The sequence below is a fragment of the Condylura cristata genome, unplaced genomic scaffold, assembly GCF_000260355.1.
Source record: "Condylura cristata isolate star-nosed mole 26May11 unplaced genomic scaffold, ConCri1.0 scaffold00023, whole genome shotgun sequence".
In the NCBI taxonomy this organism is placed as follows: Eukaryota; Metazoa; Chordata; class Mammalia; order Eulipotyphla; family Talpidae; genus Condylura; species Condylura cristata.
In genome coordinates, this window is record NW_004567124.1 from 12,027,324 (window position 1) to 12,047,982 (window position 20,659).

General features: G+C 39.9%; 1 protein-coding gene and 1 pseudogene across 1 annotated transcript in view; one reads left to right on the plus strand and one right to left on the minus strand.

Moving 5' to 3' along the window:
* Positions 1–20,659, minus strand: part of CCNB2 (cyclin B2) — a 36,696-nt gene that overhangs the window by 2,744 nt on the left and 13,293 nt on the right. Inside the window, exons 4-7 of the mRNA XM_004687733.2 lie at positions 3,991–4,161; positions 3,449–3,607; positions 1,603–1,839; positions 1,182–1,322 (exon numbers count right to left, since the gene is read on the minus strand). Coding sequence (XP_004687790.1) covers positions 1,182–1,322; positions 1,603–1,839; positions 3,449–3,607; positions 3,991–4,161 — 708 coding nt within the window. The remainder of the gene's footprint in view (positions 1–1,181; positions 1,323–1,602; positions 1,840–3,448; positions 3,608–3,990; positions 4,162–20,659) is intronic.
* Positions 13,539–14,133, plus strand: LOC101628484 (annotated as a pseudogene).

A 20,659-nucleotide genomic window follows, 5' to 3' on the forward strand; every position in this document is an offset into this window, starting at 1 on the left:
GCACTAGGGATGTTCACTGCTACTGAGTTACCATTGTTTCTGGGCCCTGTTGTTTCAACTGGTATTTCCAAAACAGATGAATATTATAAGGGTTCTCCCTTGTTTTCAATTTTCTCTTAATATGATACTTAATCCTAAATAACAATGTACTTAATTACCTTACCCTACAGTATCTACACTACTAGTATTCTGAAACTATTACTATTACCAAGTTATTAACAAACCTAATGATGTTATCTTTTTGTCCTGTTTTGTCTAACTCATTTGTTGGGGGGGTTCTGTTACAGTGCCTCAATATATCAAATTGCTGTCTGCTCCATTTAGGTTTGCATTAAACATTTCTATTTAAAATTTTTTTTAAATTACATTATAGACTAGTTAATAAAAAGTTACAGTCATATCCTCAACCTTCCGCTCTTCACACCCAACACTAAAGGCATCTATTTACATTAGTGTTAGGAAGAAAAGACTAAATTAGCAAATCCATACATACTCTTATTTTCCTTCCTTTATACACAAAAAGCTAACAACGGTACACAGTGTATAGGGGAACAGGTCTGTCCTGGTCATCCTGCCTGTGTCCAGAGACAGAGGCTTGAACCACAACTTATGTCTTGGGAAATACTCAGTGGCCCCCTGAAAGAGGAGGGGTTTGTCTGGGTGGGCGAGCTATCTCCCACTAAGCTCTCTCTCTGCCCAGAGGCTGTTTTGAGACCGTTCTTAGCAATTCCTGGGTTCTGGTGAGGCTTTGATTTGCTCTATTGTGGTATAGCTATAGATTACAAAACTCTTTAGTGGCAGCCTAGAATTTTCCAGTTGTTCACAAAAGGTTATCTGACAACTTTTGTTTTGGTATGTGAAACAGGACCCAGAGTATCTTCGGCTACTTGAATGAATAAAACAGTCATTTTTATCTTTACTGGCTAAATCAGTCAAGTTTTTGTCTTGCTTTGCCAAATGTACTTGATAACTTGCTTGATAACAAGAAATCCTAGAAATCTTAATAAGTAGTCTTCCTTATTTTTACAACTTTATATAGTTTTGTGCCACATGGTATAAATTAGTTTCCATCTAAATTGTTCAACAAGTGATTCATATGTAATGTGAAAATGTTAAGACCTTCTCTTTCAAGATAGCCTAGAATATAACCAAATTAATTTCTTCTTAAGTCTATGACTTACCCACTTTCCTTGCCCTAGAACCTTTTGGGACAGGCAGGAAGCAGCCGCTGCCACCTTGGAAGGGTGGAAATGCACCATGTCGTAGTCAATGAGAGTCAGCTCCATCAAATATTTGGCTAAAGTGTGCTGTTCAATGTCAACCTATGAGAGCAAGGGACAGTAACCAGCACAGCTGTTGTTATTCTTGCAAAATTCTGGTAATGACCAAAGAACTCAAGACCTCTTAAATCACTTATCTTTCCCAAGAACTGCCCCACAATATGTTACAAATCCAAGATAGGCCTTTTGAGAAATGATAAGCATTAGGATTATCTAAAAGAATTTTCCCTAAAATTCAAAAGCTGTCCTTTAACTACATCATTATTTCTGAGATGAGATCTCAAACAGGAAAATAACCTCCAACAGAACTGAAGGCACTCACCTCCCCAGCTTTGGATGCACGCCTTAAGAAATGTAGAGGCAAAGGGCGACCCAATTCAAATTTCAGTTCTTTCAAAATTAGAGTTTCCATTTCTCGGATTTGGGAACTGGTATAAGCATTGTCTGTGATGTAAACAAAGTCTTCAATATTAGGAGAAAACATCTCCTCATATTTGGAAGCCAAGAGCAGAGCCGTAATCCCAACCAGTTGAAGCTTCTTTCTAGATACTGGCTGAACCTAAAAGAAGGTGTCAAAAGTCACATCTAACAAGAGGACCAGGACTATGGATGGAAGAAGGTAAGGGGAACCCACCCAGACCTGGGTAGTAGCAGACAGAGAACTGAATGTTAATAGTAGATGCCAGCAGCTGTTAGCAGTGCTCACTATGTATGCTGAGATTCCTAACACATAACCTCCTCACACATACAGAAAACCACAGGAAGTACATTTTCTTATCCCCCTTTACAAACAGATGGCCTAGGATGAGATTGAGACACCAGCCCAAGATCACTCAGTTGATGTGTGGGGAAGAAACAAGTTTGACAACTGAGCTCCTACTCACGGCTCTGCCTCCCTCACCCTGATTTCAGTGCCTGGGACATCCCCAACCTGGCACTCAACAAGCTCTGAATCAAGTTGAGACCAAGCTAAAAAGCAGAAATTTAATGGCTGCCTAAGGGTTAGGGAGATGTCTTAAACATATCCTTAGTTCTCACTAAAAGTTTACTCATTCAGTTGGAAGAATATGGTTCTTTTAAAATAACATAAGTAGCCAAAGACAGATTAGGAAAATGTGATACACATTGGAATATTAAACAAAAACACTCTCAACATGAATGGGACCAAATGGGAGTATGTTAAGCAGAAGGAGAGCGACAGAGAAAGAAAAGGTCAGTCAAACCAAACCAATAACAAATAATAGGAATCTTAACTTGAACTGAAGCTACCAGAAAGGGGGCGCAGAGCAGGGAGGGGCACTGTGGAGGACTGTGCGTGCCGGGGCTGTATGTGTGGTGTGGGAGGGTCACACTTTACACTGTGAGCCTATATCTACATCACACTGTTTGTAAACCAATGTTACCTCAATTTTAAAAACGTTTCCCTTAATTTCCTTTTTTAGAAAAAGAAAAATACTGGGACTTTATTATTGCTGTATTGCTAGGACAGAATTTGTACTTGCCCTAAACCTGTATCATAAATATTGACATAAATAAATCCTTATCTACAGAGCAACTTTCTAGATTATACTAGTGGTTTATGTCTGGTGGCTTCTCTAATTGGTCAGTGTCTCTCAGCATTACCAGCTGATAAGTATTTTGATGGTCACTTCGACCTCTGAGCTTATTTTCTTACGTTCCTCTTTAGCTTATGCCTCACATTCTCAGCACACTTAGTAAACTGGCTGCACATAGCCTTCCCCTTATTCCTAAAAATGTGTGCCTCCTCCCTTTCTACAGGATTCAGTGCCATGGCAGGCTGGCAACTTAAGATTCTCTAGTCAAACTCATTTTTCAAGTGGAAAACATTACCAGAAAGTACCAGACTTTGGAAGCTGTGTGCACAGGGAGGCACCACAGGCTTCATGCTGACTTTCAACCAGCCCAGCTGCTGGCACAGTCCCTTTGGGAACTATCATGCAAAGCAGTATTTCCCCTGAGCATGCCCAGCATCACCAAGGTTCGACACTCTTGGATTATTTCCCATTTTTAATATTGTAAGGCTCCTCCTTGGTTTCTCAAACTGGTTTTGGTCTTTTCTTCATAAGCAGCACACTTTTTTCTATCCAAGAAGCATAAACTTAGTATTCAATGGGCCACTGGCACAAAGTTTCTAAAGTCATACTTACCTGTAAAAATCGATCCATAATGGCAATACACATGTACAATGTTTCTTGCAACAGCCTAAACTTGGAGTGGACTTGTACCAGCCAGTCCACAAGGATGGCACGCATACGTCCATTAATATCTCTTCCATCTAAGAAATGTGGGTGTATGGATTGCAGAACCTGTTGGTGGAATTAAAAGTTTAAAAAGCTGACTTTCATTTCCTTCGCAGCTGCACGGTAAATTCCTCCCTGTTAGTTCAAACAAAACACAAAGGTCCTGGGGCTCTCCCTGGTGGCACAAGAGATTAAGCACTGTTATGAAGCTCCCCCAAGCCACTGCAGCACGAGTTCAATCTTCCCCTCCGGGAGCTGACCCACATGGTTTGGCAAACCTCTCCTGACCTACCCACTGTTCCCCCTCAGCAGAGTATTTCAGTAGATCTGCCTGTTCTGCTCCCCACTCTGTCTCTGGTGAATCCTCTCACCCTCCACACCTCTCGCCTGTATCCTAGTTCTGTAAAAATAAATAAATAAACCTTTAACACACACAAAGGTCCACTTACCTCAAGCTGCCTTAGATACTGGTAGATATCCTTAACATAGTCACTGCAGAGCTGAGGGTTCTCCCAGTCTTCGTTATCAATATCCTCAATCTTGCAGAGCAAGGCATCACTGAAAGCTTGACAGAGGTTCTCTTCCTTCATGGAGATATCCTCAGGAGTGGGAGAAGGACCCTACACCAATAAAGTAAAGCACATAGTTTACTACCCTAGGAATAATATTACCTACAAACTTATGCAGAGCCAACTGGCCTAGAAGCCTGTGTCATATACATTTAAAATGGTAAGGACAATTTTCAGAGAAAGACAATTATTTCGAGATAAAGTTTGAGATAAAATCCTGTTTAAATTCCTGTCCTGTAACCTTACAGTACAAACCTAAGTCATCATCGTGATGCCCTTGACAATCATTTCTCATCCCTTGATTAGCTTCACTCCAGTGTACCTGTGTCCTTTCCTCACTATACAGTCTCCTCTTTCTCAGAATGCTCTTACCCCTGTATCCAAGTGATTCTTTCATCTTCAAGTTCTGCTTACATGTTACCATCTTAATGAGGTCTAACCAGATTCCTATGTAAAATCACCAATCTCCTCATATTCCCCCAATACATTTCAACTCTGCTGTTCCTATACAGAATGTTTAACTTTCAGATATACTTTAGGTTTACTTGTATATTATGTATTATTTTCTGCCTACCTCTGCTAGAATATAATCCCCATACACTTATATTAATTTTATCCATTAAAGTAAATCAAAGATCTAAATCACCCTGACACATAGTAGGTACTCAATATATACTGAATGCAAGACACTGGGTTCAGAGATTCCTAGAATTAATACACTTTAGCAGTAGCTTCATCAAAAAGTATAATGTTTTCTTCTTGTCAACTAATTTATTCTCAAATGAGAAATTGACCAACTAAAGAGCAGAAATGGGCCCTCCCTGGTGGCACAGCAGGTTAAAGCACAGCACTAAGAAGCTTAAGTCACTTCTGCAGGAATCTGATCCCGCCTGCCCCGAGGAGATCCACAAGGCACAGCAGACCTCTCCTGAATTGCCGCTGCTCCCCTCAGCAGTGTACTTCTTCGATCTGCCTGTTCTGCACCCCACTTTGTCCCTGGTGAGTCCTCTCACCCTCCGCATCTCTGGCCTGTACCCCAGTTCTGTATGAATAAATAAATCTTTAATAAAAAAAAAAGGCAGTAATGCACGTTCCAACCTATGACTACTAGAGGATGAAGCAAAGACTGAGCAAGTATACATCCAGTAATTTATTTTCTTATGTTGGTTGGATGAGTGTAAGTCACAAATTAGAAATTTACAAAGTAATTTCAAACAGGGTTAGTAATGAAGTATGAATAAACCATCACTTTTAAATGGCTCAGTGGGTTAAAGCACAGCACTGAGAAGGTAAAGCCACTTTCCGCATGAGTTCGATTCCCACCTGCCCCAGAGGTGACCACATGACATGGCAGACCTCTCCTGACCTGCCCACTGCTCCCCTCAGCAGTGTACTTCCTCGATCTGCCTGTTCTGCTCCCCACTCTGTCTCTGGTGAAGCCTCTCGCCACCCCTGAGCCTCTGGCCTGTACCCCAGTTCTGTATGCACAAATAAATAAATTTTTAAAAAGTGTAAAAGGCAAGATGGCAGCCTCACAGTGACCAGCTATCAAGCGTTGAAAATAGGTAGATTCACCATGGCATTAACAGCAGTAAAGTGGGCAACATCCAACAGAACTATCTTGAAAATTTTTATTTCCAGTTCAAAATGGAATTTCATATGTATGGTGTTTGTCACAAATCTACGTATTCTTCTCTTCCAGATGACTATAATTGCAAAGTAGAACTTGCTTTGACATCCAACAGTTGCTGACTCGGGCACATAGCAACATAGGGAAATCTTGAAACTCAGTATTGTACTGGATAAGGGGACATGCAGAACTGGCACTCAGGACAGGGAGCACAGGGGCAAGGTTACAAAGTAAAGATTACTGACCGAGTAAGACTCTCCCTATAAAAGAGTTAAAAGCCCAAATCAGCAGAGACAGAAAGGTCGATTATCACCTATATCTTCTCATAGCTACTCAAATAAGCCCAACCTCCACCCCAATCTCAGGGCTAAAACCAAAACAAATGACCATTTGCATTAACCAGAATACATATCTATCAATAACAAAAGCAAGTATCCTAATGCCCCCTTGGCCTGTGACCCCATGTCAACTACAGTCTTTGCCTTGTGCTCAAAAATAATCTAGATGTGAAAGCTGACAAGAAGAAACACTTAAGGAGTTGGTCTAGAAGAAGGATCATTGTGGACCCTCATTATACAACTCTGGTGCCCACAGCAAATTAGGAACATTGAACCCCTGACATTCACTGGAGGTGATCCTTTGGAGCCCTTCTGCCCCTCAGCAGTACCAGTTCTCCAGTTATTTCAGTAGCTGTAAAGACAACAGTTTGAAAGACTACATGATAACCCATGAAAACTAAAAGTGAACATATTAAGTGCTAGAGCAAAAATATTCTAAGAGGAGTCTCATCCCGTCAAGCTAAAAAATATGACAGAAGAATTCAAGATAACAGTAACAATAAACCTTATGAAACTGGAGGTGGGGAAGGACATCAAAAACCCAGAGGATAAAAACAACAAAGATCGAGAAACTATGACAATCTACAATTAGTAGTGTTTCCCCCATATTTATTGCTGCTTTATTTACATTTGGAAAGACATGGAATCAACCCACATGCCCAAAAATAGATGACTGGATTAAAAAGATGTGGTACATATACACAATATGGAATATTACTCAGCAATCAAAAAAAGATAAACTCATGCCTTTTGCAGCAACATGGATGGGGCTGGAAGGGATCGTGCTCAGTGAAATACACCAGAAAGAAAAAAAATACCAGATGGTTTCACTCACAGCAGGAGCATAAAGATGGAGGGTGGAGGAACAAATGTAAGAGTAAAAATAAAAACAATGAACAATTATAAGCCAGAGACATGGTGGTAAAAAGGGGAATGGGATCAGAACTGGCGTATGAAGAGTGCACTTGACTATGGTGATAAAATGGTGGTGGAAAGCCCATGGGGATTACAACAGAGGTGAAAAAATGCACATCATAATAAAGAATAAGGTAAAAATACATATATTTAAAAAAGTAATGGTGCTTAAATACTATATAAGTGAATTAAACAATTGAGGGTCTCAACAACAAACTCAAGCAATGTAGTGAAATAAGGAGAAAGCACAAAGCTAGAGTACAAAAATAGAACAGAGAGAAAAAAATTTTAATGTATGTAATACAAGTGTTCTATAAGATAACCAAAAGAAAGTAAAATTTGCATCATGAGGCTTCCAGAAGGAGAGAACAAATTATAGAAATTTTGTTTAAAAAAACTATTGCTGAAAATCATCTCAATCTGGGGAACAAACCAGATATAATGATCTAAGAGGCCTGGAGAGTTCCAAGCAGACACATGTTCAAGTTTCTGAAAACCAAAAGTATCAACAATACGAAAAAACCAAGAGAAAAAAGATAACAAGACTGTCAACAAACTTTTAAAATCAAGATATTACAAACAAAGGAATTGGCAGGATATTTGGAATATTTTTTAAATATTCATGCATACAAGAGTTGGGGTGTAGGGCAGAGATGGAGGGGGTAACAGGAGGCAGATCTACTGGAATATACTGCTAAGAGGAACAGCAGCAAGAACAGATCTGGCGTGGGGTAGGAGGATCAAACTTCTGCAATGGCTACAGTTTACTTCAAAGTGCTGAGGCTTAACCCTTTGTCCCACCAGGGAGGCACCCTATTTAGTATATTTAAAGGAAAAAAGACTACCCTGCAAGATAAACATTCAAGACTGAAGGAAAAGTAACCAACTTCACTAAAAAGCAAAAACTAAAAGAATTTATCGACACCAGGTCACACATGAGCATCTTTAAAGAGGTTATTAAAAGCAACAGAGCAATGACTACCTAGGCAACAGGCACCTAAATCACCCAAGATGGAGGAGGAAGGGGAAGAATGTGGCCCAACAAAACTAGTCAAGAGACCAGACCATCCAACTTGTCTCACAAATAATTTATCATATTGTAACCTCAGCAGAACCCTCAAAGAAAAGCAGAAGAAACACATGACAACAGAAATGGGACCTAAACAAAACATAAAAGGGGACCTCAAAATATAATAAAGACAAGCCAAAATAAAGTGGCAATGAGCACTTATGCCTCTAAAACCACCTTAAATGTGAACAGGCTGAATTCAGCCAAAAGGTATAGAATGGAATTGAGAGCAAGATGACTGTAGAATTAAAATCTGTTTGCCAATCCCTTTTACTCTCAGGTACACTGCAGAAAAACAAAGCCTATAGCTCCTGAAGGTAAAACAGGGCTGCAGTATACAATGGAAACAGCAATCTCCATTGGAGGGGAGCCCAGTGTGGTCGCCAGTTGCTACCAAAGTCCAACTGCTCCCAGACTGCAACTACCAGCTGTGGGAGGCTGGTTGCCAGCAGTGAGAGTCTAGCTATCAGCTGCCCACCATAAAAACCTGGCCATTTGGACTCATCAGCTATCAGGCACAAGAGCCAGACTGCTCTCAGCAGCCAGCGAAAGCAGTCTAGCCACCAGCAGAGGGAGCGATCTCATCCACGCTAAAGTCTGGACCCTTCCAAGCCCTACTGATTCAGCAACTACAAGACAGATCCCACCACATACACAAATCAGCAAAAGCCAAAATAAAGAAAATCAAATCAATGGCACCACCTGTGGCAAAGGAAATATTTTAACCCCTTAAGTTGCTACTACAGATTATTTAAACAATAAAGAGGTGGTCCTCAAGTAGAAAAATGGGTCAACAAAAATATAATACATGGTAATACCTCAAGAGAACACATCATCACAAAGTGAGAACTACTCTCCAGAATCCAAACACAAAAAGACAAAACAAAATTCAGAGCTACTAAAGTAAAGAAACTCAAAGAGATAGAAGAAAGCTCAGGCAGATCAACAAAATACAAGAGAACTCAGAAAAACTGAACAAAGCGAGCCAACAAAATTAAGGAAAATGAGTTCAGAGATAAAAATCAAGAGCAGAAAACAAATTTATCTTTAAATAAGAAAGTAAGTTCAGGGTACAAAGAACAGAAGAAATGAGATCAAGAACTGTAGAGAAAGCTGCAGAAGTAGTAGGACAGATCAAAGGGAGGACCAAGTCAGTGACCTCAAAGACAGTAATGCATAAGTACCAAGGTAGAAAAGTAGAAAAAAAAATTAATACCAAAAAATTGTTCAGAGGCAGTTAAAAAACTGACACCAAAATGAAACCAACATCAGATTAATGGGGACTCCAGAAGGGAAAAGGGGAAACTAGAAGCCTATTCAAGGAAATAATAAAAGCAAACTTCCTTCACCTAAGGAAGGAATTAATTGTGCAAGTCCATGAACCTAAAAGGACACCTAGTTACCTAAATGTAACAAGACCTACATCAAGATACATACTTGTATGTAAGAGCTCAAGACAAAGTATGTTAAAGGTGGTGAGAAGGACAAAGCAGATAACTTATAAAGGTATCCCCATTAGGCTTACACCTAACTTATCTAAGGAAACCCTACTGCAAAGAGCAAATGGAATGATGTCCAAAATACTAAAAGAACCTCCAGTCAATAACACTATTTTCTGAAAGACTCTCCTCCAGATTTGAAGAAATAAAGACCTTACAAGAAAAGCAGAAGCTGAAGGAGTTTATAAACACTAGAACTTCCTTAGAAATGTTGAAAGGAACACTTCTTTCTAAATCAAAGAAAAAACATTTAAAAATTAGAAAATAAATAGAATAGACTCTACAGGAAAAACAGCAATAGCAAATTTTTCTATATCAATAATCACTCTAACTGTAAATTGACTGAACTAACCAGTCAAAGAGGCACAGAATAGCTGGCTGGATCAGCAAATAAAACCTAACTATGTTGCCTCCAGGACAGACACCGCTTTGTGTTCTGGAGATAAACACAGATTCAATGTGAATGATTGGAAAATAGGCCTAACAAGCAAGTGGGTCCCAAACAAGGGCAGCCAGTCATAATTATATTTGATAAAATAAACTCCCAGTTAATAAATAGGAAACAGGGACGGATATATACGTGAACAGTACATTAGGAAGATACACACTCATCAACATACACACACACACACACACACACACACACACATATATATCTATATATATATACACACACCACCAATCAACTGAAAGTCTCCCTCTTGTAAGAACATAAGCATAGGGCCAGATGGCGCTCCACTGAATTTTACCACACCTTCAAAGAAGACCAAATAATTATCCTACTCTTCAATAAGAAAAAAAAAAAATCAGAGGGAGGAAAACTACAATCCATCCTGTGACGTCAACATTACCCTAATTCCAAAAACAAAGATAATCAAAATAACATTATAGAACATTATCTCTGACAAATATAAAGATTTTCTACAAAACCCTAGCAAGTTGAATACAGAAACATTTTCAAAATTATCCAGGGCCTCCCTGGTGGCCTAGTGATTAAATCTCAGCACTATCACTGCTGCAGCCCGAGTTCCATCCAGGCCAAAGAGCTGGCCCACATGGAACAGCAGACTTTTCCTGTCTACCCCACTGCTCCCCTCAGCAATATATTTCAGTACAATTGCCTGCCCACTCTGTCTCTGGTGAATCCTCTCATCCCCTGCCTCTCTGGCTTAGCCTCCAGTTCTTAAATGTTTGGGGGGGGGGGGGAATCCACCACTACCACCCAGTCTTTATGCCAGGTATGAAAGCCTAGTTCACCATACGCAAATCAGTGTCATTCAACAAATCAACAAAAACATAAATGTCATAAGTCACATGATCATCTCAAAAGATGCTGAAAAAGCATTTCAAAAGATTCAACATTGATTATGATGAAAGCATCCAATGAAATATGAATGGAACTTATCAAAACATTATAAAAGCCATATATGACAAACCCACAGCCAACATTATACTTAATAGTGGAAAACTGAAATCACTTCTGCTTTTATCAGGTACACTGTCCCTATTATTGTTCAACATAGTCAAAAGCAATTAGGCAAAACAAAAAAGACCAAGGAATTCAAATTTAAATAGAAAAAGTGAAGTTATCACTATTTGCAGAAAAAAATGTTAATACGGTTATTAAGAACCTGGAAAACAACAACAAAAAACTAATAAAAACAAATATAGGCAAGCGGAAGGATACAAATTCAATACACAAAAATAAGTTGTGCTTCTATAAGCAAACAATGTATAAGAAGAAAGGGAAATAAGGAATATAATTTCATTTATAATCACACCAAAAAAAATGAAATACCTGTGAGGTAAGCTTACAAAGTAAGTCAAGAACTTATTTATTAAAAACTGTTAACTGTTAAGTAAGACACAAAGAAATGAGAAAATATCCTGAGCTCATGGAGTGGAAGAATAAGCATCATTAATATGCCATATTACCTAAAGAAATCTACAGATTCAATGGAATACTATCAAAATCCCTGTGACTTTTTTCAAGGAACTTGAACAACTATAAATTTTATGTAGAATGATGAATGGCACCAACAGTAATATCAGTATTTATTACACACCCCAACCCTGTAGTATTAAATAAAAAAAAAAAAAAACGCAGACCAATGGAATACAATAGAAAGACCAGAAAGAAACCCACACAGATGGATAACTAATCTTTAACAAAGAGGCTATGGTCATACAACGGAGAAAACAGCCTCTTTATCAAGTTAGGAAACAGTATATAGCCAAATGCAAAAAAAAAAAAAAATCATACTCTAGACACAAAAAAATTATTCAAAAGGAACTGAAGACCTGAATATAAAAACCCAAACCATAAATTACTTGAAAGAAAATATAGGGGACACAATACAGGAGATCTACTGCTGTTGGGGATTCAAGTCTAACAGCAAAGGGCAACAAGGGAGAAGGAAATAAGGGGGCAGTATCAAATTAAAAAGCTTTTCCATCTCAAAAGAAACCATCAAATTCACTCGTAGCAGGAGTATAAAGAACCAGGGAAGAAAATAATAATAATAATGAACAACTATCAGAGACATTTTATGGGGTGGAGTGGGGGATGGGATCAAAGCCAATGAGGGGAGGGAAGTGCATGGACTATGGTGACGGCATGGGAAGCCCACCGGGACTACAACTGAGATGGAAAAAAGCACAAAATTATGCAAAAATAAACTTATTTAAAAAAGAAATAGAAACCATCCTAAAAACAAAAAGGTAATCTACAGGATAGAAAAAAATAATAACATAGCACATATCTCACAAGGGGCTAATCTCAAATATTTGCAAAATTCTTAGAAAATCCAGCAATAAAAAAAGCCCAATCAAAAAATGGGTTTCTAAAAATGACAATCAGATGACCCACAGAGATGAAAAATTGTTCATCAATTATAAATGCAGGCAAATGAAAATCAAAACCACAATGAGATATCACCTCACATGAGATATCACTCTCACCCCTAGTGAGAGTGGCCCACTTTTTTTTTTTTAAAAAGATTTATTTATTTGTGCATACAGAACTGGGGTACAGGCCAGAGGCTCAAGGGTGGTGAGAGGCTTCACCAGAGACAGAGTGGGGAGCAGAACAGGCAGATCGACGAAGTACACTGCTGAGGGGAGCAGCGGGCGGGCCAGGAGAGGTCTGCCACGCCATGTGGTCACCTCCGGGGCAGGCGGGAATCGAACTCATGCGGAAGCGGCTTTAGATTCTCAGTGCTGTGCTTTAAACTGCTGTGCCACCAGGGAGGGCCGAGAGTGGCCCACATTTTAAAAAATGAAATCAACAAGTGTTGGCAAGGTTGTGATGAAAAAGGATGTATCTACAGTTGTTGGGAATTCAAGTTGGTGCAACTTCTTTGGACAATGGTAGAAAGATTTCTTAAGAAAATAATGGAAATAAAGCCCTCCCTGGTGGCACAGTGGTCTATAGTCTCAATACTGTCAGGTTATCAACAGCCATGGTAGCATGTGTTCAATCTCTGGCCAAGGAGCTGACCCCTGTGGCACAGCAGACCTCTCCTGTTCCACCCACTGCTCCCCTCAGCATGTATTTCAGTAGATCTGCCTGTTCTGCTCCCCACTCTTTCTAATGAATCCTCTCAGCTACTACTGCCACCCCTCCGCTTGCTGGGCTACACCTCAGTTCTTGTGTTTATAAATAAATAAAACAAATCTTTAAAAAATAAAGTAAAAATCAACCATCCAAAAAAGTCAGGGATACCTCTAATATATGGAGAGTGAATGACACACTACTGAGCGACTACTGAATTTTTAATAAATTTTTAAAAAATTAGGGCATGCTGACAAGGAGCAGCAGTGGGTACAGCTAGCAAGTTGGGCACAAGTCTGTTCAACATCCCTTTAGCTCAGGCACAAGCCCCACCCCTCCTCCAACCAGGCTGACCCAGCTGAACTCTTCCCCCTTCCCCATAAGCCCAGGGTGGCTCTGGGTGCCCTCTAGCAAAAGCCCCACCATGGGCAGCCCGAGGTCCAAGGCTCCCCAGAGCAACAAGACCGTGGAGGACACAACAGACGCTTCTCTCACTAAGGCCAAATGACAGAAGAATGGCCAAATGTAAAGCAATGGAGATTTATCCCCCAGGGTGAAGGGGAGTCGGCCCTGTGAATGGAACAGAGGAGGCAGCTGGGGCCACTGGTGATGCCATCAAATCAGCACCTCCTAGTCAGGGTGCTGAGGTGGGAGGGGAGGTGGGCAGGGCACCGCTCCCAAGGAAACCCCTATAAAGAAGAAATTCTCTTTCAAGAAAATTGAGTGGCCTGTCCTTCAAGAAAAAATCAGAAGGAGGGTAGGGTGATTCCTCTGCCTCTTCATCCACAGAGGAAGAGCAGAAGCAGGAGTAGATGGGTGCCAGCAACCAAGAGTCACTGTCCAGGAAGGACGGCTGTTGCTAGCCTGACAGCCGGGATCCACAGGCCAAGTGGTCCGAGACTAGTGCTGCCTCCAAGGGAGGAGATACAGAAAAAGAAGCAGGGCCTCAGGCTGCAGAGCTGTCCACTCCCTCAGGGCCTGAGAGTGGCCCTACACCAGCCAGTGAGCAGAATGAGTAGCTAGGTGGGGGCAGGCGGGTGATCTCTAAAGCTGCAAAAACTGTGCTGCCCTTGTGAGGTCACTGCCGGGACCTGGTGCCCTGGCTGCCTTCCTGTACCCAGAAAGAAAGAGGCTGCTGCCCTCTCCCAGCCACATTCCCTTCTCCTTTTTTCCCCTCTTGTGGATTCTCCATCACCCTTCTGGTCTTCTGCTAAGGCCAGTTGAAGGTGGCCCCTTGCAGTTTCCCAAGTTAAGTTAGTGATGTGAAATGTTCCTGGCCCTGGCCCTACCTCCTCCCCTCTCCCAACCCTTGCAGAAGGCAATTGCTGCTTTTCTTCCCCAATTCCTTTCCATGTGGTTTTTATTTAGTCCCCAAATCTGAGTCAGATGTGAAGTACCTATACTCCCAACCCTGAGCGTCCAGCCTTCCCTGTTGCATTTTTAGCCTCGTGCTGTGCCTAGTGGCACCGGGGCTAGGGAGGACACTGCCTTTATCTAGGTTTTTATAAATGTCTTACTCGATTGCAAACCTCCAGCTTGTGAATCAACTGTTGTCTCTTTTTTGACTTGATAAGTAAGTATGGGGCTTGGTAAATATTTGTGGGGAGGGGGGAGTCTATAATGTGAAACAACTTGTCTTGTTTCCCCCTTCCATTGCTATAAATAACTGTTAATGTCCAAACTCTAGATTTTTACTTTTTCCCCCTAGTTTCTAAAACCATTCTCTTCTACCTGGTTTTACTATAACATTTGGAAAAGGAATAAATGTTGTCCCTTTAAAAAAAAATTTTTTTAAGTACCTAGAGACAAATGAAAATGAAGACATGGGGTACAGCAAAAGCAAGTCTCAGAGATACTAGGGATTGTGGTCTGGAGTAGAAGACACCAGAGACAGGGCTGTCAGCCCACATCAAGAAACAAAAGAAAAAGGTCAAGTAACCAAACTTGTACTTGATAAACTAGTTAGAGAAGAACAAATGCAAACAAAGGCCATAGAAAAAAGTAAATGAGAAAAATTAATAGTGGAAATCAATGAACTAGAAGTAAAAAAGACTGTTCAAAAACCAAAGCTAAAAGCTGGTTCTTTGAAAAACTAAAATAGACAAACCTCTAGCTAGACTTCCTAGAAAAACTAGGAAAAAAACCATAATAAATATAATCAGAAATGAAATACAAAGGATAAGATACTACTTACAATATCTTTTTGTTTTATAATCCAATGAATTATAAAATCTGCAAGAAATAGACAAATTCTTACAAGGATTTAGCCTTCCAAAACAATCAAGAAGAAATAGGAAACTTGAGCAGATCAATGACAAGCAAGGAAACTGAAACAATAGTCAAAAAATTTCCAGGGCCAAATGTTTTTACTAATGAGTTCTACCAAATGCTCAATGATAAAACAATACCTATATTTCTCAAGCTCTTCTAAAAATTAAAGATTTGATAATGCATCAAAAGTTTATGAGGCCACCATTGCTGTTAACAAAAGGACAAAAGATATCTCACACACACACACACACACACACACACACCCCACACGTGCACACACAAAACCAATCTCTCCAATGAACACAGATGCAAACATTCTCAACAAACTCTTAGCAGACTCGGTTTTGGAGAATGGAGAGCAGTCTACCCACCACCACTGCTGCCTCAGCAGTTGAATGTGGGCCCACAAGACCCACAGCCATGAGTGAGGGAGCCTATCCAGAGACTCCAGGAAAGACTATGGGGAATGAAAACAAGGTAAATCTCCACATAGAGGCAGAGGAGTGGGAAGAGTGAGCTAAGCCAGCCCCAACCCAGGACCTACCAATCAACACAATCTCAGCCCAGGTAAAATGTGGGTACCAGCAAAGTACATACCAGACACCATTACCGCAAAGAAAAGCCACACTCAGGGATGCCAAGAAGCCTCAAGAGAGTAGAGAAAAGGTAAATCCTACCCACACAGAGGCTAGCGGAAAGCTGTGCAGCCATGCCCAGCCCCCAACTGAATTCTGGATCCCAGAGCAGACCCATCCACCACTGCTGCTTCAGCCCAGGTGGAACGCAGGTACCAACAAAGTGCACACAAGATAACATTACTGCAAAGAGATGTGTTCAGGGACCCCAAGAAGCCTCTGGTGAGTAGAGAAAATGTAAATTCCCCCACAGAGGTAAGCTGAAAAGCCAGTGGCAGGAAGATGCCATCTTGGGCATGTGGCCTAGTGTTTGGGAGAGGAGCTATGCACCCACAGTGGTGGCAAGACTCTATCTTAAGAACACTGGTGTTTAGGACTTTAAACACTGACACTACTTCAGGGCAGGCACTGTACTGAACATGAACTCCAGTGCTGAGGCTTTACCCCCAGACCATCCATTTCTCTGAGACACAATGGGAAAAGCAAAGTTCTGAAAGCTCACAAGAATAGGTCACTGACATCACCTAGTGCCTAGAACAAAATCAACCACTACCTATTGTTGGAAATCAGAGACCCCAAGGTTCCCTAAGGCAACTGAGAAAAGGAGTACTCCAAAAACAAAGATAAGGACCTCATGATCCCCTTCCCAAACTGAGCAACTATAGAGCAAGTGAATCTCAAGGGTCAGCATCCATCAACTTAGCCACAACCTCAGGTTTGGCATAACAGTGCTGGATTTGGCCACCAGAGCTCCTGGAAAATTGAGAGGAGCACCCAGAAGAGATACCTGGCAATACCAGTGCTACAGTGTCACAATACATAGCACAAATTAAAAGGCAAATCACAAGGAGATGGCAAAGTGCAAACAACCAAACAAGTATTCAGAGGGACACGTCACAAAAAGAAAGTCAACAACCAGAACCCAACAACAATGACATGGAAGATCTCCTCAACCTGTCAGTGAGAGAATTTAAAATTGCCATGAGCAAAAACTGAAAAAAGTTGAAAAGGAAAAGAATGAGGAAAACAATTAACTATCAAAAGGATAAAATTGACTCCCTAAAGAGGGAAATAAAAGAAATGCAAGAAATTAAAAGATCAATGGCGAAGCTAAAGAACTCTGAGAAAAGCAATGAAAACAGAATAAATGAAATGGGAGAGTGAATCAGTTCTGTCAAAGATACAGAAATTAACAGAACCAAAACAGAAAAGGAAAGAAGTACATTGGGGAAAAAATGAATAACCAATGCAAGAATTATGTGACTTCATGAGAAAAGGAAATAAATTATAGGAATAACAGGAGAGGAGAGAAACTTAAGAACCGAGAAAATATTTGAGGAGATAATCGAAGAGAACTTCCCAAACATGAGGGAGATGAAAATAGACATACAAGCAGCAAGAGAAACACCTAACTTTCATGATTAAAAAAAAAAAATGGCCCTCCCTGGTGGCCCAGCAGGTTAAAGCACAGCACTAAGAAGCTAAAGCCACTTCCACATGAGTTTGATTCCCGCCTGCCCCAGAGGTGACCACATGGGGCGGCAGACCTCTCCTGACCCGCCCGCTGCTCCACTCAGCAGTGTACTTCGTCTGATCTGCCTGTTCTGCTCCCCACTCTGTCCCTGGTGAATCCTCTCATGCTCCCCGCTCTGTCTCTGGTGAATCCTCTCACCCTCTGCATCTCTGGCCTGTACCCCAGTTCTGTATGAATAAATAAATCTTTAAAAAATAAATAAACACAGCAAAACACTTAATAGTAAAGCTCAAGAATCCTAGAAAAGGGAAAAATAGTGAAGCTGACAAGAGTGAAGGAAACAGATAACATACAAAGGAAGATCAATCAGACTGACATCATACTTCTCTGAAGAAACACTACAAGCAAGCAGAGAGTGGAGGGATATAGTAAACAAACTCCAAGACAACAAATGTCAACCAAGAATACTTTATGCTGAAGAGATTTCCTTCCTCTATGAAGAAAATATAAAGACCTTCTCAAACAGAAATTCAAGAAATTCACTATGACTAAACCCTCACTCCAAACAATACTAAAAGAAGCCCTGAGGCTAAAGCTAACTGAATGAATAAAAAGAACAGATTAAGGAATAAATCCACAAAAGAAGCAAAATTGAAAACACAGATGACAGCATTATCAATATTAACCCTACATATAAATTATCTTAACTCATCAATAAAAAGACACAGAGTAGCAGGCTGGATTTTTTTTAAAAAAGCCAATTTTGCTGTCTACAAGAAACACACCCAACTACAAAAGACAAACACAGACTGAAAATAAAATATTGGAAAACAATGTTAAAAGCAAAGGGATCAAAAAAGAAGGCAGGAACAGCTATACCTGTATCAGATGAAACAGACTTCAAACTAAAAAAAATTAAAAGAGAGGTGGCCACTACATTACGATTAGTGGGACAATACAGCAGGAAGATTTAACACTCATCAACATATATTCACTAAATGAAGGAGCACCAAAATATATAAGACAATTATTATCCAACTCTGAAAACAGACATTAAAGAAAATACATATATAGTAGGAGACTTCAACATCCCACTGTCACCAATGGATGGATCAACGAGATAAAAAATAAAGACATTAGAGTGTCTTTGGGCCTGACAGACATCTATAGGACACTGCAAGCCCCCCCCCCCCCAAAAAACCTGAGTACACACTTTTCTCAAGCGCACATGGATCTTTCTCCAGAATTGATCACATACTGGGCCACAAAACAGACATCAACAGATACACTAAGATCAAAAGCACTCCAACTACTTTTCTGATCATAAAGGTGTCAAACTAGAAATAAACCATGAAAATAAAACAGAATAGATGAAATGGGAGAGTGAATCAGTTCTGTCACCCAGCCACCTCATGGAGACAGAAATCTACTTTTTTGGAAGACCACTGGACTAATGAGGAGATTAAAGAAGAAATTAGAAAATACTTTAAGTTAAATAAATGACAATGAAGACACCAAATTCCAGAATGCATGGGATGGAACAAAAAATGCAGTAATAAGAAAATATGTAAATACAGGTCCATGTCAAAAAACAAGAAAGAATGGGGCCCTCCCCGGTGGCGCAACAAGTTAAAGCATAGCACTATGAGGCTCTCCACAATTACAGCAGCATGGGTTCCATCCCCAGCCAGGAAGGTTACCCACATGGCCTGGCAGCCCTCTTCTGACCTGCTCTCTGCTCCCCTCAGCAGTGTGTTTTGGTTGATCTGCCTGTTCTGTTCCCCACTCTGTCTCTGGTATATCCTTTCACATCCGCACCTCTGGCCTGTACCCCAGTTCTTGTATGTATAAATAAAATAAAATCTTTAAAAAAAAAGAAAAATCAAAGAAACAACTTAATATCACACTTCACTGAACTAGAAAAAGAACAAAAACCCTAAAGACAGAAAGAAAACAATAAAAATCAAAGAAGAAATAAATGAATTAGAAATTCCAATGAATTTAAATTAGAAATTTAAAAACAATCCAAAAGATAAATGGAAAAAAAAAAAAAAAAAAGACAAACCTCTAGCCAGGCTCACAAAAGAAAAAAATGAGAGAAAACACAGATGAGAGAATCATAAATGAAAGAGGAGAAATCACAACAGATTACCATGAAATCAAAAGAATAATCAGACTACTATGGATACCTATACACAAATTCAACAATCTAGAAGAGATGAATGAATTCCTAAAACGACATAAACATCTAAAGCTAGACAAAGAACACCTAAACAGTCCAATAATGTGCAGTGAAACTGAAACAGTTATCAGTTATCAAATCACTCCCCCAAAACAAAAGCCCAGGACCAGATGGCTTCACAAATGAAATTCTATCAAACATTCAGAAATGGATGAGTACATATCTTATACAAATGCATTCTATGAAGCCAACATTACACTAACATCAAACCAAGCAAAGACAACACATAAAAAGAAAACTATGGGCCAGTCTTCTTAATGAACAGTGATGCAAACATCCTTGCTAACAAAATCTAATAATGCATGAAAGAGATAATTCACCATGATCAAGTGGGATTCATCCTAGGGACACACGGATGGTTCAACATGCGAAAAATCCATAAATGTCATCCAACACATCAACAAAAAGAAAAATAAAAGCCATATGACCACATCAATAGATGCTGAAAAAGCTTTTGACAAAGTCCAACATCCATTTATGATGAAGGCCCTTGAAATTCTGGGGATAGAAAGAATATACCTTAAGATGATAAAATCCATATAAGACAAACCCACAGCCAATATTATTCTCCAGGGTGAAAAGCTGAAGGTCTTTCCATTAAGATCAGAAACAAGACAAGAATGCCCACTCACCACTCCTCTTCAACATACTACTGGAAGTCCTTGGCAGCGCAATAGGACAAGAGAAAGTCATACAAGGAGTCAAATAGAGAAAGAAGTAAAATTATCACTATTTGCAGATGATAATATATAGTGAGAACCCTAAAAATGCCACATAAGAACTACTCAAAATAATCAACCAGTTAAGCAAAGTAGCAGGATACAAAAATCAACACACAAAAATCAGTGGCCTTCCTATACACAACCAATCTAAAGATGAAATCAAGAGAACCATCCCTTTTAAAATTGGGGAAGCAAAAAAAA